The sequence below is a fragment of the Sminthopsis crassicaudata genome, chromosome 2 (assembly GCF_048593235.1).
Source record: "Sminthopsis crassicaudata isolate SCR6 chromosome 2, ASM4859323v1, whole genome shotgun sequence".
NCBI lineage: Eukaryota > Metazoa > Chordata > Mammalia > Dasyuromorphia > Dasyuridae > Sminthopsis > Sminthopsis crassicaudata.
In genome coordinates this window covers 175637498-175665361 of record NC_133618.1, presented here as the reverse complement: position 1 = coordinate 175665361, position 27864 = coordinate 175637498, and the positions used below count along the sequence as shown (strand labels likewise).

The 27864-nt window shown below is 36.6% G+C and overlaps 1 protein-coding gene across 3 annotated transcripts in view; it reads left to right on the top strand.

Moving 5' to 3' along the window:
• The window catches only part of BMP2 (bone morphogenetic protein 2), a 44838-nt gene extending 17568 nt beyond the window's left edge, over window positions 1-27270 (top strand). Inside the window, exons 1-3 of one of the 3 annotated variants that reach the window (XM_074287895.1) lie at window positions 10098-11529; window positions 13338-13684; window positions 24555-27270. In XM_074287895.1, coding sequence (XP_074143996.1) covers window positions 13345-13684; window positions 24555-25399 — 1185 coding nt within the window. In that variant the 5' untranslated portion in view covers window positions 10098-11529; window positions 13338-13344 and the 3' untranslated portion in view covers window positions 25400-27270. Of the gene's footprint in view, window positions 1-10097; window positions 11530-11612; window positions 11753-13337; window positions 13685-24554 lie in introns of those variants that run through there. The other 2 variants (XM_074287897.1, XM_074287896.1) reach the window with 2 other exon arrangements.
• The last annotated feature ends 594 nt before the right edge of the window (window positions 27271-27864 follow it).

Here is a 27864-nt window from a genome sequence, read left to right as displayed (position 1 = left end):
GGAGAGACTTACATGAACGGATGCTGAGTGAAATGAACAGGACCAAGAGATCATTATACTTCAACAACAATATTATATGATGATCAATTCTGATGGATGTGGCTCTCTTCAACAATGAGATGAACCAAACCAGTTCTATTTGTTCAATAATGAATAGAACCAGATACATCGAGTGAAAGAAATTCTGAGAAATGAGTGTGAACCACTACATAGAATTCCCAGTCCCTCTATTTTTGTCCACCTGTATTTTTTATTTCCTTCACAGGTTAATTATACATTATTTCAAAGTCTGATTCTTCTTGTGCAACAAAATAACTGTATGGACATGTATACATATATTGCATTTAACATATACTTTAACATATTTAACATGTATTGGTCTACCTGCCATCTGGGGGAGAGGGTGGGGGGAAGGAGGGGAAAAATTGGAACAAAAGATTTTGCAATTGTCAATTCTGAAAAATTACCCATGCATATATTTTGTAAATAAAAAGCTATAATTAAAAAAGGGTCACTACAAACATTTTTGCACACATAGATCTTTTCCCTCTTTTATGATCTCTTTGGACATAGCTCCAGGAGAGACACTACTGGATCAAAGGGTATGCAGTTTGATAGCTCTTTGCATATAGTTCCCGAATTGCTCTCCAGAATGGTTGGATCAGTTCACAGTTCTCCCAACAGTGTATTAGTGTTCCAGTTTTCCCCCATCCTCTCCAACATTCATCATTATCTTTTCCTATCATCTTAGCCAATCTGAGAGGTGTGTATTAGTATTTCAGAGACTTAATTTGCATTTTTCTTATCAATAATGATTTAGAGCATTTTTTCCTATGACTATAAGTAGTTTTAATTTCTTCATCTGAAAATTGTCTGTTTATATTCTTTGACCATTTATCAAATTATGCATTTATTAATTGTCCATTATTTGACAAGATCTAGGGTAGGTCCTGTGGAATATGAAAAAAAGTGGGACAGTCCTTCTCCTTTACATTAGAATATCAACTCTTTATAAATAAGAATAGTTTCATTCTTTGTACTTTCATCCCCAGAGTTTAAGAGAGTACTTGGCATAAAGTAGGTGATTAAATGTTAAATGATTAATTGATTTTGCTCTAATGGGGTGTATGGAATATAACATGTTGAAAGAGAAATAAATATGGGAGATAAGCAAATAAATAAATGTAAAGAGATTTAAAAGGGTGAGAAAATTCTAAAGGCTTCTTGAGGCAAATGAAGAGTACTGAGCCTTGAAGGGCAAAAGTTCTAAGAGGAAGAGGTGAAAAAGGAATAAAAGAAAATTCCAGATACTGGTAAAAGCTGTAAAATTTTTTAAACAAAGTCATTTCCCAACTGATAAATGGGCTAAGGATGTGGATAGGGATTTATAGAGATAGAATCTATTTTTAAAATGCTCCAAATCATTACTAATGTATAGATTAGAGCAAATCTTAGCTTCTATACCAATCAGATTGATGAAAGGCAGAAGAGGGGAGGGAAAAGTAGGGGAAATAGAGGAACAGAAGAGATAAGAAAAGAGGAGAGGGGAGGAAAGTGAGAAAAAAAGGAAAGAAAGAAAAGAAAGAAAAGAAAAAAATATTTGAGAGGTTGTAGGAAAACAAGCACATTAATATTGTTAGTGGATCTATGAATGGATCCAACTACTTTGAAAAGCTTTTATAATTTGGAATTATGCACAAAAAAGCTACTAAATAGTGTATGCCATTTAACTTAGCTATACCACCATTATGTCTGTACACTAAAGAGATCAAAGAAAGAAAAGCTTCTATATATGCCAAACGTTTATAACAGGTGTGTGTGTGTGTGTGTGTGTGTGTGTGTGTGTATTGGCAAAAAACAAAAAACAAAAAAACTGAAGACTAAGGGGATGCCCATCCATTGGGGAATGGCTGAATAAATTAATAATGCAATGGAGTATTATAAGACTATAAGAAGTGAGAAAAAAATGGTTTTAAAAAGATGTGGAAAGTTTTGGATGAACTGATGCAGAATGAAATGAGTAAAACCTTTAATATCCTTTAACATCAACATAGTAAAAATTCTCTATATACAATATAGTAAAAATGAACAATTCTAAAATATTTTAGAATTCTGGTAAACAAAACAATCAACCATGATTCCAGAGGGCTTATAAAGAAGAAAAATATTTATTCCATGATAGAAATATGATGGACTAATTTGTAGAAGTATATATATATATATATATGGACATATATATATATGTATATGTGACTAATATGGAATAAGTTTTGCTTGTCTGTGGCTATATGAAATAAAATTCTTTAATTCTTCCCCTTTTTAAAGAGAAAGGTAGGAGAGAGAAAGAAATAGAATGTCAGATAGGAGAGGGAGGGATATATTAAAATGAATATGATGTAAAAATTTAAAAATCAAAAGAAATCTATAAAATAATGTTTAAAAAAATACAGACAGGAAGTGGAATTTACAGGGAAAAGCAAGTAGTCCAATTTGGCTGGAGCAGAGAGTACATGAGGTGGAGTAATGTAATCAGCCTGGAAAGATAGACTGGAGCCAGCTTATGAAGGGCTTGGAATGTCAAACAAAGGAGTTTGTATGTTATCCTAGAGGCAAGAGGAAAACATTGAAACTCCTTGAACAAAAGAGTAACATGGTTGGAACTATTCTTTGCAGTATCAATTTAGCAGCTGTATATAATGAAAAGGAGAGAAATTGGATGCAGGGAGACAAATTAGGAAGTTATGGCAATGATTTAGGTGGAAAGTGATTAAGATAGCTGTGGATAAAAGGAGGGTTAAAGAGAACTGTTGAAGTAAATTTAACAAGATCAGGACATTCACTGAAAAAGGGAAGGGAATTATTTAAAAATTTGAGGATGACTCCTTAGCTTCAAGAGGACACTTAAGTGGCATAGTGGATAGAATGCTGGGTTTCCTGAGTTTAAATCTGGTCTCAGATACTTACTAGCTATGTGACCAGAAAAAGTCATTTAATCCTATTTGTCTCAGTTTCTTCATCTATAAGATGAACTGGAGAAGAAAATGGTAAATCATTCCAGTGTCTTTGTCAAGAAAATTCCAAATGTGGTCACAAAGAGTCAGACATAACTGAATAACTATAACAGCAATCTTGGTTTGAAATTGACTGAAAGAGTGGTGATGGTCTCACTAGAATTATGCAGCAGGAACAGAAGATGAAGAAAAGGAGGAGGAGGAAGAGGAGGAAAAAGGAAGAAGAAGAGGAGAAGTAGCAGCTATAATTCATATATATATATATATATTTAAGGTTTACCAAGTGTTTATAAATATCAGTTTATTTTATTCTCATAAAAACCTCATGGGTATGTGCAATTATTATTCAGTTTCATAATGAATAAAGTAAGGTAGTAAGAGGTTGACTTTCTTGTGTGGAAAAATAACTGTTTGGATATGTATACATATATTGTATTTAACATATACTTTAACATATTTAACATTTATTGGTCTACCTGCCATCTGGGGGAGGGGATGGGGGGAAGGAGGGGAAAAATTGAAACAAAAATTTTTGCAATTGTCAATGCTGAAAAATTACCCATGCTTATATCTTGTAAATAACTAATTACATAACCAATTAAATATCTGAGGACAGATTTGAATGTGTTCCTTATACTAGAGTATAGTACTTTAGCCACTGTAACCTAGGAGGCTTTAAAAAAATAGAGAATCCAGATGAATTTAGGGGGAAAGAGAGAAGCTGAATAGTATAATAGCAAGAATATTAGCTCTTGAGGTAGAGAACTTGAGTTCTAGTCCCACCTTGGTGCTTATTAACTGTTTGTCATTTTAGATAGGCTACAACCTGCACTTCAGCTTCCTTATTTATAAAATGAAGGAATTAGATTAAATTATCTTTGGGATATCTTCTACACTTACAATGGGTAGAGATGTCCAAGAAAGAATTAGAAATGTCATTCTTGTTGAATGGACCTCAAGAGACAGATGAAAAATGGTTGTGTAGATTAGAGAGTCAGCTGAATAGCAATATTGGCTAAATCAATGGGAATATTTTGATAATGTATGTGTGTGTGTTCAGTTGTTTTTTAAGTGTGTTTGACTTCATGACTTCATTTGGGGTTTTCTTAGTAGAGATACTTCAGTAGTTTGGCATTCCTTCTCATGTTCATTTTACAGGTGAAAAACTGAGGCAGATTTGCCCAGAGTCACATATCTAGTAAGTATATGAGGCCAGATTTGAACTCAAAATAGATTAATCTTTCTGATTTCAGGCCCAATATTCTATCCACTGTGCCATCTACCTAATTGCCCCATCTGCAAGTAATAGATACTTACTGACTGACTTGATTATCAGATCAATTTTTACTAAAACACAAGTTAGAAAAAACTTTTTAAGGCTCCAAATATTTATTTGTCAAATAAAAGAAGAAACATTTATGGAGAGAAATGAATAAAGCTTATCTTTGAAATGTAACTAGTATTACTTGTTTGCAAAGATAGTAGGAAAATAGGCATACATCTGAGGCTATTTATAATCCAAAGTTGAGGCCTCAAATTTTCTCATCCTTTTACAAGCCTCCAGGTCTTAGAACTCATGTTATTATGGCTTTTACCAAGATGTATGACCAGATATCATTTTCCCTAGTGCTTTTTCCTTTTCTCTTCCACACAGGCAATCAACCTAGGGCCAAGGGCCTTCCTGAACCACCCCACTGGAATGAACTCTGAGCCATAGATGACTTGGTTAAGGATTTTAAGAGTGAACATCTCAAATATCCTCATCATTTTATAACTAGTCAGGTCCCTCTTTTCTTAACTTGGCAGTATATACATAACAGGGAGGAGAGTAAGAGAAGGGAATAAATAGCACCAACATGGGCCAGGTACTGTGCTAAGTGCTTTTTATAAATATTATTTCATTTGTTGCTCATAAGTAGGTGATATTATTATTCCCATTTTATAGTTGAAATAACTGAAGCAAATAGGGTTGAGACTTGCTGAAGACCACATTGCTAGTAAGTATTTGGGGCCAAATATGAACTCAGTTCTTCCTAGCTTTAGGCTTAGAGCTCAATCCACTAGTCATATAAATACCACCCTCACCCTTTCCAATTCTGGATCAGGGATTGATAATTAAATCAATATTATCACTGCAGTATAAAGGATATGGTTCTTCTTAAATTCCATGTAATAGACTTCCTATGTTGAAGTTCCATTCCAAAGCTTCTAATTCACTTTCTATGTCAGTTCCATCCCCCAAGGTCCCTATCACACTGTAATCTACCCTGCCATTGTCCTCTCTGAAACTGCTTTTCTATGATTAACAGACTGTCTTTCATAAAAGACCCTGTGCCCTTCTCCCTAAAATCCCTTTGTACACATTTTTTATTTAATTTCCTATATATGTGATATTTCTTCTCAACAGCAAATTGATATCAAAGATGGCTTAATTTTTAATTTTATTTCTTAAGCACCTTGCAAAGTTCCCTGGACATAGTAAACTTCTTAAATTTAAACTAATTAAAGACAAATAAGGGATACAGATAAAAAGAACATATGCCTATAAATTATCATATATTAATATTTACTAATGACTATTTAGATGATTTAAACTAGTCAGCAATACATATTAATATAATTCAATAAATGATCATTGAATACTAATTATGTTCTAAGGATGTTTTTAAGACATAGTGTCTGCATACAACAAACTGAAGGTTTTGGTGAGAAGACCAAACAGACACAGATGAAATGAGGAGAAGTAATATATAAGTCTACATAGCTCTGTAGTTTCATGTTAATCCATAACATTATAGGCATAGACATTAAGAACACATCAATATGGTTTAAAGACCTGTGATTTCCTTGACATGGGAACTCATCTAAAACATCTCATTTTAGAAATCTGCCTGAGGCTTGAATAGATTAGGTGACCTGCTCAGGGTCACACAGCTTGCTCCTGTCAAATGCAGGATCTAAAAATTCAATCCAGAGCTCAATCTAGATCCAGCACTTTATCTACTTTGTCTTGCTGTCCCTCTTTCAAAGCTCATAACATTTTCAATACACAAAAAGCACATTAAGTGAATATGAATGTATTACATAGTTCTTTTGTTCTTCAGACTATGTTATTTCTTTTGATCTTTATAACATTTCTCTGAGGTATCTAGATCAAGCATTATATTCATTTGATAGATAAAACACAATAAGATTTTGAATTGCTTAAAGTCAAGCAACTTGTCAATATTATGATGAGAAGTGGAAGGACCATATTCACATATGCTAATCTTTTATATATGATCTTATGTAATGTTGATAGGTAGGTTAAGTAGTTTAATGATGGAAGTTTCACTTATTACTTAGATAACTCTTGTAGGTTCCTACAATAGCTTATATATGACTCAGTATACTAGGATTTGCATAAAAATCATTGTGCCTGTTTCTACTAATCTAGCTTGCTATTCTATCTCATACTTAGGTAATAGTTTTACACAGACTAGATGGAATACTCTACTTTAATCTATTTGATCTGGGAAAGAATCCTGATTAGTATCAAGAGAAGGGTCTGCAGTGATTTATGCTTTTCTCCTGATATTTACTTCAAATTTAACCACTTACAAGATCATCTAGTGCTAGTGACCTTTAAAACATATTATCATTATTTTAGTATTAATTTGAATCATTGGTAGGGACTACAGTAAAAGTGCAGACACACCATAATAGCTGCAGGAAACAATAAAATTTGATTTTGTCTGAACTAAATCGCTAAAGGAATAATTGCCAAATTATCATAGTTTTTGACATTTAAATTTCAATCTGGGTTATCTATCCATGTGAAAATCAGAGGAATCAAACTGATTCATCTAAACTCAGAGAACTCATATTGTTTATTCTCTGAAAACTGTGGCAGTCACTCTACCTGATCAGATTAGTTCCCCCCCCAAAAAAAAGAATCATTGGGTGGAACTTCAAAAGGGAGAAGCAACATATTTGGCTTTCCATTCCTAACTAGAGCAGTTAAGGGACTCTCATACTGCCATTGACTCCCTATAACCTTTTAGCATGAGCTGGCAGAGAAATAAACTTACTAAATTCAGTAAGAAAGTGGTCTCACTCTACCAATATTAATGATTTTCAATCTTTCTAAGTATTAGATAATGAGAAATTGATTTTTTAGGCAGAAAAATTGCTGTCTCACAAAATATCAGAATTCATGCAAATGTGGCATATTCCCTATACTTAAAGATTAGTACTTTTTTTTTTTGTTTTTACTGAACAAAATTACAAAGTTGACAAGATAATCAGTCTCTATGACAGCCTCAGAAGAAATTTCTACTTTTACAAAAATGTCCTGACATATTTTCACCACAGGAGGGCAGCCATCTCTAAAAAACAGACTATTTAGAATAGTGTAGTGTTTTCTAAGGCAGATTATAGAGTATCGCAGAAATCTGTTGACTCCTGGTGACAGCAGCATTAAAGAGTGCTTTCTCCCCCTCCACCTTCACATTCTTAAGTGGCTATTTATAAACTGAATCAAGAACAAGGTAAATAACTTCAGTGGGATTTTAGTTACCTTTTCTTTTTTCCTTCTCTATTTTAAGGAAAAAGAAAAAGAAACAGAAACATAGTATTTTAGCCACTCAAAGTTTGCCATTACAAATTCTTTCACAAGTAAATTTCTATTCTCCAAAGGTAGGCATGGTTACAGGTATGGGGAGTAAATGTCGTTTGTCTGAAAACAATGAGAAAGCCAACCAAAAGTGTTTCACTTTCAGATTTCTATACTATTCTTGCATTGGCACACTTAGCAAAAGGATTTATACAGAGCCATATAAGAAATTGAATTGCAATAGATTGATAATGAAGATATTCCATATTTTTTAAATACAGGATAGAAAATGAGCTTTCATAGCTTTCCTTATAGTCTTTGAAGTGGTTTGTTCCATCAAAAAAAATAATTATCACATTTCTTAAAAGGAGTTTACTAATAATAATCTTTACCCCCCATTTGAAAGCTATGTGTTGATTGAAAGATAAGTGCAACTTAAAAAAAGATTTTGACTCATATCTCTGAATAGAACATGTTATTTCTTTCTAGTAAAATAATTTGAATGAAGTTATTTAAATTCGCTTAATAATTTTTCTTATGTACTGTAACATAGTAAAACTAGGTAGAGATTTTCCCCCCTTTATAGAATTTATCCTTATTTCTTCCTTATTCCTAATGAGCAGCCCTCCCCCAAATGCCTTTTTTAACCTTCACACCTTTGGAAGCAGCAAATGCTTAATTCCCCCTCAGTGGGAATCTAATCCGATTTATGTAAGGGTAACCTCGAATTATTTTAGCTTCCCTGCCGAAAAAAATAATACACACATATATAATAGATCATTGTTCAACTTTCTATCTGATCTGACTTTGCTCTACCTCTCCGCTTGTAGGCGCAGGGGTTTATTAAGTGAATACAGTTTTCATGGATTTAGCCTTCCCCAGCTTTAGTTTTTTCCTGACAACTTTAGTGAATGCCTGAACTATGCATTTCTAGCTCCCCATGTACTACAGAAAAAAAAAAAAGTCATTTTTCTACGGAGATCCAGGAATCTTGGGATGGTCTTTCTCCAACATCAGCCACAGCAACTCCTCGGGCTTCTAAAATACTTGAGAAGAGAAGGCCAGGCTTGGGGGGGAAAGGGGGGCCGGGAAGAAGGGGAGGAGAGAAGAAAGAAACTACATTCACATCTTTCCCGATTGGGGGCGAGAGAAGCGGGACGGGGGAGGGGATTTTTCTAAATCTCAAACCGGAATCGTCTTGTTTGCCTGGATCATGCTGTGCATTATTTTACTGTCATCTGAGCAGCTAATCTCGTGCCGAAGGGCTGTATGAGATAAGTTTCTTTAGCTAGCAGTGATTGCAGTCATAAAGATTAATAATGCATCCCCTCCCCCATCACCGCCACCTAAGTCTTCTTCCCTCCCCTCACCCCCATCAAAGGAGAAGTGAAAGCTGGAATATACTCATATACTCACTATACACATACATAAGTATATATACATATATGAGTGTATAAAACCTGTGTGTGTGTGTGTGTGTGTGTGTGTGTGTGTGTGTGTGTGTGTGTGTGTGTGTAAAATGTAAAAGATTTAAAGCGCATCCAGGACCTTATTGGTTCTTGTGTATATGTTTAACTCAGAAGACAGATGTGACAGATTGTGTCTACTGGAAGGGCAATTCTGTCTGACTCGCCACTCCTCAAGGAAGTCGTATTTTACAACTTTGTTCGGTTTTCCTAAACGCATCTGTATTGTGAAACTGGAAAACTGAAAGGGAAATAACGGGCCTGTGCCAGGTGGGGAACAAACGAGTTAGCGTATTCACTTCCGAAATCGCCTGGAGGAAGCTACAGATTTTAAAAGCTTATTTTTTTAATCATCATCATCATTTTTAATAAACTTTCTTTTCTCCTTTAAGGATTGAGTATTGGTGCCGGTCAGCCCACCCCTTAACCTAGCTTTTCCCTCCCTCTCTCTCTCTCTAGACCCCACCCCTATCAAAAGGTTCCATTCCTCTGGGCTATATCTTTTGGTTCCTTTTCTACCTTACAGATCTCGAGATCAGAAATGACTGAGAAAGGGAAAGACTGGGGTGGTTTGCTGTGAGGGCCTGGGAGGGAAAAGGAGGCGGCGTCCCCTTTAAAAGCAGGGACTGCGCTGCCACAGCGCCGCTGCCGCCGCCGCCGCCTCCCTCTGCCTCTGCCTCTGCCTCTGCCTCTGCCTCTGCCTCTGCCTCTGCCTCTGCCTCTGCCTCTGCCTCTGCCTCTGCCTCTGCCAATGCCTCTGCGTCTGCCTCTGCCGCTGCCTCTGCCTCTGCGTCTGCCTCTGCCTCTGCCGCTGCGTCTGCCTCTGCCTCTGCCGCTGCCTCTGCCGCTGCCGCTGCCGCTGCCGCTGCCGCTGCCTCTGCCGCTGCCGCTGCCTCTGCCTCTGCCTCTGCCTCTGCCTCTGCCTCTGCCTCTGCCTCTGCCTCTGCCTCTGCCTCTGCCTCTGCCTCTGCCTCTGCCTCTGCCTCTGCCTCTGCCTCTGCCTCTGACGCTGCTGCCGCTGCTTTTGCCACAGCAGGAGTTTTCTTCTCTCCCTGCTCACTCCCTCCGGCGAGTCCCAGTTCCCACAGGCCTCCTGTGATTGGCAGAGAAGTCTCAAGCCCCCGAGGTCGTGACATCAGCAGCAGCCAAGAAACAAAAAGCATAAGGAGGCATCAAACCGCCTCAATCAATTTACAGCGAGAAGACAACACACACACACACACACACGCGCGCGCGCGCGCGCGAGTAGAGAAGGAGGCTGGAAAATTGTGCGTGCACTCGAGAGAAATTCGAGAGTAAAGTGTCTTCTTTTACCCATCCCAAACTGCTTCGCCATTCAGGAAGACTAAAGAGAAACGGGAAGGGCGAAAGAAGTAACTGGGGGGAAAAAGTCGAAATTTAATGCCTCAGAACTGCAGTATCACACACCAGTCTGAAGCGGCCAAGTGCCCATCTCTCCATGTAGGGGTGCAAAGCGCCCAGTTTTTAACTTGAAAAGAAGAAGACTTATTTTTTCTACATAGATACATAATTCATCTCTACCTACTGACACAAAGGACAAGACAACTTGTTGATTGCCGTGTGTATAAGCAAAGGGGGGAAATTTTTTAAGAAAAGGAAAACCACCAGCCTGGTTTGACTGGGACTGCCTGCTGACTAACCATCTGCTGAAAGTATGCTTCAGAGGCGGGCTGGACTTTGGAGATTTTCTATTTTCTGCTTAACAGCTGTAAGGCAAGTTTGGAGTAACACCAAGTGATGCGGAAAAAAAAAACACACCGAGAGCAGAAAACTCTCCTGCAAACGCCAGCCTTACCGCCGCTGTTGCCTCTGCCGCTGCCACCCCTACTCAGACTAACCTCCCAGGACTCCCTTACAGGTATAACCCAGGCAATTGCAGCCCACCTTCCGCCACAGGGATCTATCTCTGGGCACCTTTTTCTCAGGATGTGTTCCCAAAACGATGGGCGGCAGAGGAGCTAGAGAAGAGTCGGAGAGACACAACCCCCCTCTTTTATCCGTCTCGGAGGAGAAGGCAGCCAGCGGGTGGTTTTTCCTAAGGACGACTTCAGAACTTTTTTTTCCCCTTCTCCCCCTCCCTCCCCCTCCTTCTCGCTGTTGTTATGTGTCAGCACTTGGCTGAGGACTTCTTGAACTTGCAGAGAAAATAACTACCCCCAATCCCCTTTCAAAACTGGTGGCTTTTCAACCGCGGGGAAATTTTATTTTCCTTTTACTCTCTCCCCGTCCCGGACTCCCAGCTTCTCTTCCTGGAGACTCCGATCATCTCTGCTGCCACCCGGGAAAGGGGGGGGGGCCGCCTCGACAGGCACCAGGGAGGAGGAACGGATACAAAAATTACAGCTTCAATCTCCACCGCCAGAGATTTTTCCATGTGGAGGCTGTTTCAATGGACGTGCCCCCGTGTGCTTCTTAGTCAATCGGCAGTCTCCTAAAGGTAGAGGAGTTATTCTCTGGGGGTTGGGGAGGGCTTGCACAGCAAAGAGGGGGCGGGTGGGGTCCTGTGATGCTAGAGCTTTTCGCACCTATACTGACCCGCTTCCCAGTCGGTGACGGAGGCTCTGGGCCCACCTCCACTTGCCTTCTACTACCCGAGCTCGACCGACACAAACTCCCTCCGTCCCTCCCTTCCCCGCCCGGCGGGCGCAGCTCGGCCGAAGGTAAACACCCTACAGTGCCCACGTGCAGCGCGGTCCCAGCTGCAGCTGGCTCCCGCTCCCCCACCCTTTTACACCGTTCCCCCCCCCCCCCCTTCCCTGGCGGCTTCACTCCAAGACAACTTGAAGTGCACTCCCTTTTTGCCCCTCCTTCCTTCGCTCCTTCCCTCCTCCTTCCAAGATATTTTATTATGGCTGTTAACACTTCGCTGATGATTAAAAAAAAAAAAAAAAAAAAAAAAAAAAAAAAAAAAACTTCTTAAAGAGGGTTGCCCCTCTGTTTCACCCGTTAGACTCAGGAATCTTTCCCATTTCCAACCAGGTACCCGTCTCTCTGTTACACATCTTTCTTGAGAACTTTTCTCTATCTCCCTCTCTGCTGGTCCCCTCCTACTCCTAATTTTGAGAAGAGATAAGAAGATCTGGTTTCTAGAGATATCAGAAAGGCAAAGAATTTGATTCTCTCCTTTTTTTTCCCCAATATCCTGACATCTGAAATATTACAGACTCAATCCTCCACTCCCCCCCCCACATTCCGACGTTATACGTTGCTATAACCCTCCAAATGTGTTTGTGTATATAAGTTATTTTTCCTTGTGCTATGTATGAGTGAAAAGAAGTGTTACAACATACCAACAAAATATACTTCATATTTATGTTTGTGTGTATATATGTGGATATGTATATATGTATGTATATGTTTGTGTGTAAGTGGTTGTGACCTGAATCACGTATGTTCGGAAGTCGTATATTGTGACTGTAGGATGTCTGGAAGTAAAATACGGTGTATATGTATCAGGAAGTAATATACGTTCTGTGTGTTTTATAATGCAAAGCGATATGCTGTGTGTTTACGTTAATGTGTATGCTTTAAGAAATTGTGCAGGGCAGGCGTAAAGTTTCTAAAAGTTTTGTGCTTGTGTAGCTTTGTATCGCTGAAATGAGTATCTTGTGTGTTAACATGAGCCGCGAGAAATGTAGCTTATACTTTTACCAAATGGCCCTCTCCGCACCTCAGATGTCCTAGTTTCGCGTGCGAAAGGAATGGGAAGCCCCTCTATCTAAAACAATGGTGTTTCCTTTCCGGACCCCCCAAATTCGATCTGCTTCCTCGCAGACGGTTTTAAACTCTTAAGCTGAGGTCTCAGCAACCACCGGAGTTTCCGGGAGATTGTTGAAAGGTGGGGGGCGGGGGGAGGGAAGGTAGTGGTGGTAATCTAGAGAGTGGGCGGGGCGCGGCCAGGGATGGCAGCCCCTGCTAGCGCCCACTCCCCATTACAGCCATGGCTCCCCTGCCCCCTAGAGGCGGGGGTAGGTGGAAGAAAGGTCTCCGGAGTCCAGAGATCTTGGGGAGGCGGCCGCCAGGACAATTTTCCCGGTGCAGTGGCACGGGCTGTGGCTGGGACCAGATGCGGACTTGCTGGGCAAGCTGGCACGCCTGGGACAAGTGTGCCACCCGCAAGGGTCCTGGCCCGCTGGCGTGGTACATCTGTCACGGATCTCTTAGACTCATCTCCATCCTTGCTTTTTTGCTGTCCGTCCCTATCCTTTCCCTCACCCCACCCCACTCCCCAAATCCTCTCTGCAGGTTGACCATGGTTGCCGGGATCCGCTCTCTTCTAGCGCTGCTGCTTTACCAAGTTTTGCTGGGTAGTTCGGCCGGCCTCATCCCGGAGGTGGGCCGGAGGAAGTTCGCTGAATCCGGCCGCTCCACGCCGCAGCAGTCAGAAGAAATCTTGAGCGAGTTTGAGCTGAGGCTACTCAGTATGTTCGGGCTGAAGCAGAGACCAAGCCCCAGCAAAAACGCGATCATCCCCCCCTACATGCTAGATCTCTACCGCCTGCATTCGGGCCAACTGGGGGATCCCACCATGGACTACCAGCTGGAAAGAGCAACCAGCCGGGCTAATACCGTCCGGAGCTTCCACCATGAAGGTGAGGTACTGGGGAGGTAACTAATTGGGCGGGTGAAGGGTATGAGCACGGATCATCTCTTGTGTCCTCAACAGTACCTAGTTACAGAGCCTTCCAGATGTGGGAGGCAGCTTAGAGGTTTGAAGCCGTGAAACGTGGGTTTGGGTCTTTGAATTTCTCTGCCACAAGTTATTAGTAGTATAGCATGAGACAAATCACTTCCCCATCTCAGTTTCCTTATCTGTAAAATGGGGGTGGGGGTGTGGGAAGACTAGATGATTGCTAAGATGCTTCTCAAGATCACATTGTGATCTTGAGACATTCAGTAAACATTTGTTGATGGCAGTAAGACAAGAGCCAGGGAAACTTGCCTGTTCAGTTTTTTATACCTTGTGCTAGTAGAAGGAAAAGGGATTCCTCCTCCCCACTCCCCCAAACACACACACACACACACACACACACACACACACACACACACACACACACACACACACATAATCCAACATTTAAACTCTGAATTTTTGGAGTTAACAGTTAGTTAAGGTGCTCTCCCCTCTGTCTCCTGACTCCTTTTTAATGGACATACAGGAGAAATAATGTGAGAAGTAGTACATGCAAATACTGGGGGAATAGGAACAACAAAAGTAAAGCTGCATCCTTTTACCAAGATCACCTTTTAATAAAGCAAATTTGAAAAGTTTGCAGGTATTACATCCTTAAATTTTTTTTGGACAAATTAAAAGATTACAAAGAGGGCTTGTATTGACATATTCACTCTAAATCTTTCCATCTCATTTTTCAGTTTCCTTTCTGAAATCCAGTATAATAGATTTTTAGTCCAAGTTCACCTAAAAAATCCCTACATATAGGTATTATTTTTTAATGCTGTATACTCTGAGAAACTCCTAAATTACAGTTGTTCTAGGATGGTTTGGAAAGCTTCTAATCCCTGTCTAATCCCTGTGACAGATCAATTTAACAATCAATTGTATTATTTCCACAGTGGCATTTTTGTCTTTTGCTTAAATCTGAGATACTTTTAGTGTAAAAATAAGGTAATACTTAACAATTCTGCAGAGGAAAGCTTTGTGCCAACCGTCCCTTAACTTTATATGAACCTAAACTTGCAGGTAATGTGATTTGTATAATAATGGGTATAAATCTTTTTAGTTAAAAGCACCAAAAATGTCAGTATATTGATTACAGTGTCTGAATCTATAGTTGTTTTTTTTTTTTAAGAAATACAGCATTTACATTGTATTTAAGTTTTTAAGCCAAATAGTAAAAATCTTATTAGAATGCAATTCGTTTGGAAGATGTTAAATCATTAATGTAGCTAGAATTTATAGAGAGCTTTAAAGTTTTCAAAATACTTTATAAAGAACTCATTTTATCTTCATAGTGCTGTGTCATTTTGTCCACATTTTAGAGATATTTTCATATCAGTTAAGAGATATCTTCCTTAATTTTAAATGAATAAAGTACTAGAATATATTTGTCACATATTTCAAGACATCAATTGGTAAGGAATTGGAGTGAAAGGATTAGGGCACAGATGGTAGAAGAATAGGATAGTGACCTATGTAGCTTCTTTTGGGAGCTGGTTTTTTTTCTGCTGCTGAGTGCTTTTGAAAAATATAATAGTAATAGCCTGGTCCTAATTATAAACATAAATCAAAATTTCTCCTATCAAACATTTTCTCACAGCACTGAGGATGACTTTTATTATTTAAAACACTTGCTCTTAGTGATTATTGAGTCCCAAAGCAAGCAAAAGAAGAAAAAGAGTTTCTGACATTCAAAATATCCACATCAAGAAGGAAAAATCTTGCTAGTCACTTTCATTTTCAATCTCACTTCTCAGGCATTTGAACTTTGGTACCCAGCACAATAAGATCTAATTCAAATTCTTTAGCAACTGAAAATTCTGAGAGGCTCTGTTGATTTTTGTAGTAATGTCACTGTTATTATAGCTATGACCCTTGTCACCAAATTCTTGAGATCATTGAAATTCCATGCCCCCTTTTCCTGCTCACCTGATACTGACTGAAATGGATTTTAAGAGCAAAGAAATAACAACAATGGATATTTTGATATCTCCTCTGGAAATAGGCATTTTAATATGGAAACCTTACTTCAACTTAAAATAGAAAAGTTATATATCTTATTTAATGTTGAGATCATTTAAATTTTACATAATATCTTAAAGGAGATGCCATCTAGGTACACATTTACCATCAGAGTTCTAAAGTTGAAGGAACCTCAGTTCCTTCTAGGCAATCTAGTCTATCCCCTTCATTTTACAGATTAGGAAATAGAGGCTTAGGAAAAGATGAAATGGCTTCTCTAAATTCACACAGAGAGTAAGCATTTAGGGAAACATTTGAACACAGTTTCTCTGACTTAAGAACCAGTTCTTTTCTAGTTGAACCAAGCAGCCTTCCATGAATACATGTAAACTTAGGTGGGTTTGACATTTTTTTGTTTTTGTTTTTCCCTATCATCTTATTTCCAAGAAAACATGATCAATTTCAGTTAAACTTTAAACCATTTTTTAGTTATATCAGTCCAATCTGACTCTTGATGAACCCGTTTGGGGCTTTCTTGACAAAAATACTGGAAAGATTTTCAATTTCCTTCTCCAGATTCTTTTACAGAGGAGTAAACTAAGGAAAATAGGGTCAAGTGAATTGCCCAGGGTCACCTAGCTAATAAGTGTCTGAGGCCATATTTGTACCCAGTTCTTCCTGCCTGCAGCCCAGGCGCTCTATCTACTATACCACCCAGTTGCCTATAATTTACTTTTACCTAAATAAGGCAGATTGCTTTGCATGTGTAGAATTGAATCTTTCCTATCAAATTCATAGACTGTGTCAAAAAGAATGGGGCAGTGAAAAAATTATCTTTTTATCATGATTTAATTTAAATAAGTAATTAAAATACTTATACACAGGTAGTTTCCATATGTAATGTGACAGAAACTCATGAATATTTCAGTATTTTGCAAATCTGGTCATTTTATTTATTATAACTTTGTTAAGGCTGAGTCATCATTCTTTGAAATGATACTTGATACTTACTGTTACAAATATGTCAGTGGCCTTTGCACTGTACACAGAAATAAATGAAAATATATTGGAACTCTGCCATTACATGCTTTACTAGAGGACAAAATTCAATGTTTGGATACAACTAAAGGTTGTTTATTTACTGAAGGAACAAACGTTTCTCAGGATGAAGAGAAATCATTGATTTTCTTAGTTTATACCCTGAAATTCTAAGGATAATATTGTATATAACTACAGAATAATTTTAGTAAGACAGAAAATGTCATTATTGTAGCTCATTCATTGTAAAGCTAATCTACATCATGTGTTAGTAAATCTTAAATTATTTTTATCAGTTATCATGTGTCCTGTTTAACTCAGTGAAGTCCTGTCTGTGTTAATTTTTTTTTAATGTTGTACAAGTATTTGTGATCTGATTTCAAAGGAAAGAAAGTGCCACACTTATGGTTAAAGTTCTCCTTTGAATTTGGGATATTAGCTCCTCTGGATGAGAAGACCATTTAAAACTACTTATATAGATAAGCCACTTATTATAAGCAAAGTTTCAGATGACCCCAGATTTGTCAGTTCTTTTGAACCTACAAGGTTTGGCTGTATGGTTAATTGTGAAATATTGGCTAGATAAGAAAAATAAACTTCAAGGACCATGACCCATCTTTTCCTCAGAATCATTTCCCCTCCCTAATCCCTTTAATAACAGAAACTTCAAAATGCAGGTAAAATATTATTGAATTATGGAATTCTCTGTATTATGCCCTCTCCCTCCATACTCTGCCAAATCTCAAAACCCAACAAATGGCCTAATGTTATTCACACAATCAGGTCATATTTTATCCAAAAGAATTGATGAACTGCCATTAACCTATATATTCTATTTTGAATGAGTGTTCTTCAAGATATATGACTGGTCCCAAAGCAAGTTCTGTTTTGAGGTGTCACCATAGCATGAAGGTTGCCCCAAGTTCTTTCCTTTTTAAGGAAAGCAAGGTCAATCAAGCTTTATAAAAAATTTGGTACAAGCAATGGAAGTCAATTATCTAAAGACCAATCTGGTTTAAAGTTCACAGAGTTATCACCAGCTTGTATACAAAGTGATAGATTTTTTTTTTTTAGCCACAGTTTTCATCTTTTAATAGAGAGTCATCTGAATTGGTCACTACACCAACAAAATCATACATGTTTCAGATATAAAAGTGAGCTCTCAAGCAAAAGTTTCTCCTATTTTGTGAGCACTTTGAGAGTAGGGACACATGTTTCTTTGTATCCCCTGAAATATCTGTGATCCTATCTTTCACACAGTAGGATCATTGAAGATTTAGTCTAAAAAAGATTTTAGAGCTCATTTTATCCAGCAGTTCTTAACACAGATTTTAAGGAATTTAGAAATCTGATGAGAAGAATATTTTGATATTTCAATATAATGGGTTCTCTTTGTATTTTGTTTTATGAAGAGGCCAAGGACCTTATTAGACTTTCAAAGGGTTCCATGACACAAAAAGGTTAAAAACTTTTGATTTAGTTCAAGTGTTTCATTTTAAAGACAAGGAAATGGAAGCTCCAAGTTCTGAAGTTTTATCCAACTACTTAGTGACAGAACCAGGCTCCAGAATCTAAGTCTTTTGACTTCTCTGTATGAGTGATTGAATTGTTTATGTTTACATAAGCAATTTACATAAACAAATAAGAGGATAATCACTATGAAACTGATTTTTTTAGTCTTTTTCTTACAATGGTAAGTTTTTTTACCTAAATTCTGTCTTTTTGACCCTAATCTAGTTCAAGTGGCAATATGATGCATTGGTTTATTTCAGGAGGATAGGAAAGTGTACTTAGTATTATTAATAAGAGTAAATTTTTTTCTCTTTGTAATAATGGCATTATCTTGTTGAGGGAGGAAATAGAATTTCTCTGTTACCTTTACTTTATTTGCCTTTTTTCTTGTTTTTCCTTGAGTTTTCTCCATTTAAAAAATTCTGGCATATTACCTTTTTTGTCTTTTTTGGAGAAGAGTTCTTAGATTCTTCCCTATTTTTATTTTCACCTTGTGTGACATTGTCAGAATTATCAAAGCATTTGATTCTAACTTTAGTTTAAGTTGTAATTCATACTATCTGGAGTTTTCTCCTGAAGTTTTATGAAATTATCAAAAGAAAATTAAATGTACTTTCGCTTGAGAAATATCTTTTCAAATTTTGTCAGCACTTTTAGGAGGGAGAGCTACTGAATCAAATAAAGGATGCTTTGGAATTACTACTTTAGAGCTACAGGTCACCTGTGCTGTGCTATTCTTTTTACTAATTTTGTGACCTTTAGCAAGCCATTAACCTCTTTGGACCTCCATCTTTATTTGCAAAATTTAGAATAGGGATTCTTAATCTTTTTAAGTGTCTGGTGGACCTCTTTGGCAGTCTGATGAAGCCAATGGACCCTTTCTCAGAATCATGTTTTAAATGTCTAAAATAAGATGTATGGGATTACAAAGGAAATGTAGTAATTATATATGCATGTATATGTACATATATATATACACAACACACACATATATATGCATGCATATGTATATGTATGTGCATATTTATTTGTTTATATTGTATTTATAAATTTTATTATTTTTTTAGAAGTTTGTCATGTCTGAATCTTTGTAACCCCATTTAGTGTTTATTTGACAAAGATATTGGAGTGGTTTGTCATTTCCTTTTCTAGCTTATTTTACAGATGAGAAAACTAATACAAATAGGGTTAAGTGACTTGGCCAGGGTTATATACTACTAAGTACCTGAGGTTGGATTTGAACTGACTCCACGGTTGTTGGTCTATCAACTATACTATCTAACTGCCCTGCATACATGAAATACATATGCATTTATTTATTCCATAGGCCAGATTAAGGACCATGGTTATATATGTTCTCTGAGGTCACTGTCAGATCTACATTTATGATCCTATGTAGTGATATTTAATAAAGATTTTTTTGGAATTATTGAGCTGTTTTTGAATGAAAAGTTTTTACTATTTTTCTAATGTTGGGAAAGAGGCAGCAAGGTTTACTAGCTAGAGGGTCAGTTTTAGAATTAGAATGACTTAGGTTTATGTTCTACTTTCTTACATATCCTATTTGTATGACACTAGAAAAGTCATTTAGCCTCTCAAGGTTTCAGGAAGCTCTATATATTACATTACAGAGCATTTGCTAATCAGTATTGGTGACAGGAATTTTCTATACTGAGGAAATCCAGTTGAAGCAAATAAAATAAAATTGGGACTGCACTTGTGTTGTGATGATTATATTGCTATACTGTCTACATGCCATTCTGTGTCCTCATTTATTTGTTCCCATAACTATTTATTTCATACTGACAAAATTTTCTGTTTCTGATCCTTGGTTTATGAACTCTTGTTATCAATTCCCATCTTAGATTTCTTGCCTTTTATTTTATCTTTATTTTCTTGTTTTATTTTTTCTTCCTGTCAAGAAAAGGGAATGACAAAATAGATTAAATATATATTACTCCAAAATCTCAGTAGACATTCAGAAATCTAGTCAGATCACTTAATGTATTCAGATAAAGGAATACTGGCCATTTTAGATTAATTGAATTTTTCATTTTATTTTAGATGCTGAGTGGCACAATTATAAAATATTACTATTTTTCTCTTTACTTTCTTCACTTTTCCACAAGTAAGGATTATTGCCCAAGCAAGTGGTATAAAGTTCAATTACCCTAAAATTCTGCTACCTCAACAAAGACAGCTTACAATACTGTCAGCAATTCATATTTGTGCATAATACCCACTGAGATATATCCATTAGTACAGCACTAACCTCAGAGTCCCAGAAAATGTGGTGGCTCACATCCTTCATTAGAGACATTCTGGTTGTGTTACTTAAGGGCATATCACAATCTCTTAGTATTCCAAGTGTCTCCCTAAAACTATTATGGTTCAAAGAAAGTTCTGACCAGCCTTGGTAAAGTGAGTTTCCTCATCTGGGAATTCCCTATATTGATGACACCACAGGTCTCCTCCCTCTATCTACTTCAGCTGAAACTTCTAAACTTTTGTTTTCTGTTCTGCATGGCAAACAATGAAAAGAAAGTTTTGGAAACTTATTTTTTATGGGTAAAACTATATTCTGGTATAGCCAGTAGGCAGACAAAAAAATAGGTTCATTTTTGTTTGTTTTACAATTTAAAAAAAAAAGAGTGACTTTTTAGATTTCTTGTATCCTACTATACATTTTTTCCTCTTTGTGCTTGTATTAATTCTGAAGATGTATTATGTCTGAAGATGACCCTGAGTTATTTGAGGCTATTCCAACAGGAGATTTTCTTTTGCCCACAGTAACTCATAAACATGTGTAAGCATTGGAAAGGATTTACTCTCACCCCCACTTCCATATAGTGATCTACATCAATGTATGGGGTACTCATATCAATGAAACTCAAGATTTAAAAAAATGTTTGAAGCAATATTCAACTTATTTCTGATTATCTTATAATTGTATTCTTCCCTTCCATTTTCCTTCTTTAGCTTCTTTCCTTTCCCTTCCTTTTTTTTCTTCCTCTCTTCCTCCCCTCCTTTCTTCTTTCCTTGTATTTTTCATTCATGTGTTCTTTCCTCTTACAAATTTGGGATTTCTCTTTCTCATTCTTTATTTTCACATTTCCTCTAGTAACCTCTGATGTTCCTGTGCTACCCCACCTTCCCTTTAATTTTGTTTTTCTTGTTGCTTCTATGAACCTTACTTTTTGGACCATGTTTTGTTTTTTCTGATCCATAAAAAGTGATTTATTGCCTTCCTTTCCACTCTCATTTGGTGAGGATAGGCAAAAAAATTAAAGTAAGTGTGGGGAGGTGGCAGCAATAGCTGTTCCCCAAGATTTTGGGGTTCCCAACAGCATGCTGTTATCCCTATGACTTATGTTTAAGTGACACAACTATAATAAGGGGTGCCTTCATGCCACTTCTACTTTGAAAGAATGATAGAAAATTGTCTTAAGTACCTTGAAGGTACAGGGTAGAAAATCAAGGTTTTTTGCTCACTCTCAGATTTTTATTTCTTTTTATTAAAGTTATTCTCTGTTTGATCTGTTGACACTTCTTTTCCTAGGTATTATTCCCTCTTTGTGAATAATATCTTCTCTTATGTATTTTATCCCAGTCTTTCCCCCTTCATTTCTCTCCTTTGTTTATTGAGGAGTTTTTATTCTTTTCCTTATCTTACATTTTAGCTACTTTCTTTTTCTTGGCTACCAGATAGAGATGTTCCTCTTTTCCCTTCATCCCACTCCTCTTTCTGTTTATTCTTGTTTTCTTTTCTGTTGTTTCCTTCTGTACCATAATAAAATGAACTGTTTTAAGAGTAGTATGCTTTTTCCTTCTTAGATCAGATTCTCCCAACCTTCTCAAGTCAAAAGGGAAGTATGATAATCATACTTCATATGTAGTTATGTTAGGGAACTGAGTATGAAGGGAGAAGTAGGTGGTAATAAATATACATCGAAATAGGTAGTAATGTACATAGAAATGACTAGTCATTTTTCTCCCATCTTTCTCCAGAAGTTCCTGGTATACTGGTATGTCTAGGAGTTAGCTGAACCAAGGCTTTAAGGTTTAAATATAGAAGATGGAGAAAGAAGAGTCTAAAAATTTGTCACTCATGAAAGTTTTAGTTAATTTGTAGCACAGCCATCCTAATGTTAATAGCATTTGGCAGTGGGAGTGTGTTGCCATAAGCATAGAGAATGCTGATTGGTTTCCAAAGAGTAGATTTAGGTGGATTGAGCTATACAGATTGTAGAAAGCCCAGGATATATTTTCGTGGATTGAATTTCCCCAATGCAAGTAAAGAAGTTTTCTGTACTATCCTCTGGCATGTGTTTCCTCATCTGCTGACCATGGTTTGAAATGCTTGCATGTTTGCCAAGATGTCATTTACATTGTTGTTCAATTAATTTGGTTTCTTGAAAATTAAAATTTGCTTTGACTTTGTGAAAAATTCAAACTGAATTGCTCCTTAGCTAAAATATTCACATAAATGGAAAAATTACTGGTTCCTCCTCCTTCCCCCCTTTAATTTTAGTCTTTAAAAACAGAAGCAAAATAGTGAGAAGAAATTTCTCTCATTTGCTGATACACAAATATTACCTTTGGAATAGTCCTGGCCAGTATTCTGTGTCATCAGGTCTCTTTACAAAGACATCTGGATTTTAGTCCTCAATGATTATCAAAAGGAAGGAAGAAAGGGTGAGAGACAGAGAGAAAGGGAAAGGAAAAGGAAAAGGAAAAGGGAAAGGAAAGGAAAGGAAGAAAAAAGAAAAGGAAAGAAAGAAAAAAGAAAAAAGGGATGGAGAGAAGAAAGGAAGGAAGATGAAAAATGAAGGAAAAAAGAAAGAATGAAATGATCTCTGCTTATTATGACGTGGTATTATGACATAACTTTTTCCTAGAGTTTTAATTTAGTTGGTACCCTTAATTAAGTGGCAAAAATTTAAGATCAGTGGTCATTTTATCTTTTTTTTAGCTTTAAAATGAAGAAGGAAGCTTAATTAAATAGAAAATATATGTGTGTGTTTGTTCTTTGTGAGACAGCAAGCTCTCAAAGTGACTTACACAGTATTTAGTAAAAATGGGGGGAAAACAACAAAGCAAATGAATTTGTGTGCCTAATTGATCAGAATAGGGATCAGGACATTGGGGTGTTCTGTAGAATGCAACCAATAAATTCTTTTCTACCATGTTTTCTTAAAGAGCCATGGTCCTTTTCTTGACCATCTAAATTTCACTGAGTTCCTTTCTTATGAATATTATATTACTGAAAATTTGAAAGGAAAAAGTCATGTTTTTGAATCTCATCTGTAGTAGGATTCTGTAAAGTTTAATATACTTTCCAGAAACAAATGTAGCATGTATATACAAACAAGCCTGTTCTCTCTCTCTCTCTCTCTGTCTCTCTGTCTCTCTCTCTCTCTCTCTCTCTCTCTCTCTCTCTCTCTCTCTCTCTCTCTCTCTCTCTCTCTCTCACACACACACACACACACACACACACACACACACACTCACACAAATACAAACTATTCTTAAAAATATCTGAAAAGTTACCTGGCTTTTGGGGGTCATGTGGAGGTCATAGGAAAGACTACAGATGGGAAGCTATTTCTCTGGATATTGTTTGGACCTAATTACCACAGTATCCTAGTACCACCCATGTGTTTCCCCTGCAGAAGGAGATTCATATAAATGCCCTTGTCTATGGACTATTGAATGAAATAGTAGGGTGTGCTTTGTAAAATATCATCACAGATGTTAAGTTCATGGTCTTTAATTAGGACACTGAAATCTGTATATCAAGATTTGTAAATCATCTAAATTGTAGAGTAATGTTTTGGAATAGAGCTTAAGGGATTGACATTAAAGACGTACTTTTTAAAAAAAGAAATGCAATAATTTCCGTAAATCCTCAGTCAGTTTTAATCATTCTCATTAAATCTCTGCTAACTACAGTGCTAAAGATTTTTGCTAAAGTCCTTGAATTCCAAAGTAATGCTTCATAGTTCTTTCCCCGTTATTATAACCACCTGGAATGTAGTACTCCAGTATTGGATCAAAAGCATGATAGTGAATTGTATTTTTGGTTCATACTGTATATGCTCATATAAACAAACATGTAGACAAGGGAAATTTTTCTCTTAAAAAAATCTTATCTCTTGTAGTTGCTGAATTTCTAAGTTTGAATTGAAAATGTTTCTATTCCAATTGTCACTGTTTGTTTCAATTACTGATTGACTTTTCGGTTTTGTTTTTCCTTTTTGCAACCAAATCAGAATCTTTGGAAGAGCTGCCAGAAACAAATGGGAAAACAGTCCGGCGTTTCTTCTTTAATTTAACTTCCATCCCCAATGAGGAATTTATCACCTCAGCTGAACTTAAGGTTTTTCGGGAGCAGGTTCAGGAAGCTTTTAAAAATAATACCAGTCACCATCATCGTATTAATATTTATGAAATCATAAAGCCAGCAACATCCATCTCTGAATACCCCATCACAAGACTGTTGGACACAAGGTTGGTAAATCATAATGCAAGCAAATGGGAAAACTTTGATGTCACACCCGCTGTGATGAGGTGGATTGCACAGGGACAGGCAAATCACGGGTTTGTGATAGAAGTAGTTCACTTGGATGATGACAGAGCAGTCTCCAAGAGACATGTAAGGATTAGTAGGTCTTTGCATCAGGACGATCATAGCTGGTCACAGATAAGACCATTACTAGTAACTTTTGGCCATGATGGCAAAGGACATCCTCTCCACAAGAGAGAAAAGCGTCAAGCAAAACACAAACAGCGGAAACGCCTCAAGTCCAGTTGCAAGCGACATCCTTTATATGTAGACTTCAGTGATGTGGGGTGGAATGACTGGATTGTTGCCCCACCAGGGTATCATGCCTTTTACTGCCATGGGGAATGTCCCTTTCCATTGGCTGATCATCTGAACTCAACAAATCATGCCATTGTTCAGACTTTGGTCAATTCAGTTAACTCCAAAATCCCCAAGGCATGCTGTGTACCAACAGAACTTAGTGCTATCTCCATGCTCTACCTTGATGAAAATGAAAAAGTCGTGTTAAAGAATTATCAAGATATGGTTGTGGAGGGATGTGGGTGTCGTTAGCACAGCAAAAATTTTTAAAAATATATATTAGACAAAAGCAAAAAAAAAAAAAAAAACACAAGTTGACACTTTAATATTTCCCAATGAAGACTTTATTTATGTAATGAAATGAAAAAAAAAAAACACAGCTATTTTGAAATATATTTATGTCTACAAAAAGTTGGGAAAACAAATATTTTAATCAGAGAATTATTCCTTAAAGATTTTAAATGTATTTTAGTTGTACATTTTATATGGGTTCAACCCCAGCACATGAAGTATAATGGTCAGATTCTTATTTTGTATTTATTTACTATTATAACCACTTTTTAGAAAAAATAGCTAATTTGTATTTATATATAATCAAAAGAAATATAGGGTTTGTACATAATTTTCCAAAATTGTAGCTGTTTCAGTTGTGTGTATTTAAGTTGAAAAGTATACATGGAAGGTTACTATGGCAAAGTGCATAGCACATTTGCTTTTTGCAGTGCTACTGTTAAGGTCACAAGTTCAAGTCCAGAAAAAAAAAAAAAGTGGATAATCCACTCTGCTGACTTTCAAGATTATTATATTGTACAATTCTCAGGAATGCTGCAGGGTGGGCTGTCCAATCCATGAGAACTGGCATCTTCGTTAGACGGAATCTTTGGATAAGAACCAGACATTGCTGATTTAATAGAAATACTAAAATTCCCAACTAATTTGCAGAGCGATTACAGCAGGGCCAATCAAATACTTTAGTAAAATGTTTGAACTTATAGGAAAGTGAATGATGGCTGTTTGTTCTTCTTTCCTTAACTAGTAACCCCTTTAAATAGCTGTCCTGGCCAAAGCATTAAATAAAATATAAGAATTCTTCATTAATAATATTGTGGTCACGTATATTTAAAACTGATTTCTGCTGGCCCTTGCCTTAACAGATGGGAATGAGTCTTAAAAAAAAAACCCAAAAAACAAAAAAACCTCAAATGGGAGTTTGTTAAATTAAAATGATCCTTGTCTTCAAATTTTGCCCCGAGTAAAACAAAATATTATCATCCATGGTTTCTGTCTACCCCAGTGCTATCTGTCAATTTCACTTGTTTTTCTTTCTAAGGTTCTGTGTTTGAACGTATTTTCCAAATGTTAAACCTATTTCAGATAATAAATATTGGAACTTTGACATTTCATTCTACAAAGTCCAATCTGTGAAAGAAAATGGTGCATTTATACAGCATTCACAATGCTACCTTGTGTTTGCATTACTGCTTCTGAAATCCTTTATCTAAAAGGGAGTAAAAAAAGTACAAGGGATGACTTAAAATTCACTAGTAAGATGCTAATGAAACTTATACTTGCACCAAAGATATTATTTTTTTATTTAACATGTTGTTCATTAACAGATTTTTAAAATAAAAGTTTTAAGATTTAATGACCTATCAAAACAAACTAAAACTCTGGACAATATGGAATGAGAATTCTAAAATTATATTTCATCAAAATTGATAGAACTAATGGGAATTTAGAAAGTGAAAAATTCTGAATACTGCTTCTTCGGTAATACCTGCTGATTGGACTAGAGCATCTCCATGTGCACATCACTAATATCATACTAAAGAAAAGATTTGGTGGGTTTCGTTGCTCCAGGCAAAAAACCTGGAAATTACCCTGATATTTATATGGAAGTTTTCAAGAGCTCTAGCATGTAAAATTCTCTGAACTCTGGTAATATTTGATTCTGATAAAGCTGAGAAATCTATCCTTAGATTTTCTGTTTTACTCTAGCCCTGAAATTGATTAAAAAAAATGTTCTGTGGTGCAATTGACAGTTATATTTAGATTCTTTTCAAGGATCTGGATTCAAGGTCTCTAGTGTTATTTAATTAATTAAATAAATGAATTAAAAGAAATTTAATGTACTTAGAACATTTCTAATCCTATCTGTAAGGTCATGAAAGTGAGCAGTTTTAAATTCAATACTGGTCATTTTCCACCTTACAATTTAATTCCCTTTGGATAAAGCCATTTGATTATTACTAGTCAATTCATTACATCATCATCATTATCATCATTATTGGTCAATTTATTCTTTGGAAAAGACTTTGATGAATTAGATATAATTGTAAACAGAATAAAAGGCCATGTCATATGAAAAGCACTTGAAGGAAATGGGTATATTTAGTCTAGCAAAGAGAAGATTTAGAATATAACTGTCTTTAAGTATTTGACAAGTTATCACATGGAAGAAGGATTATACTAATTCTTGCCCTCAGAGAGCAGAACTAACAGTCCTAAGTGAAGGTTTCAAAAGGTAATGTGGACTTGAAATGTTTCCCGACAAGTAGAGTCATCTATAAGTAAAATAGGCTACCTCTGAAAGTAGTGTGTTTATCACTGGAAATCTTTTAGCAAGGTTTGAATGGCTATTTGTTGAACATGTGATGGGGGAAATTCTTGTCCAGGTAGGGTTTCTCTTACCTGACTGGCACCTAAGATCTTTTTTC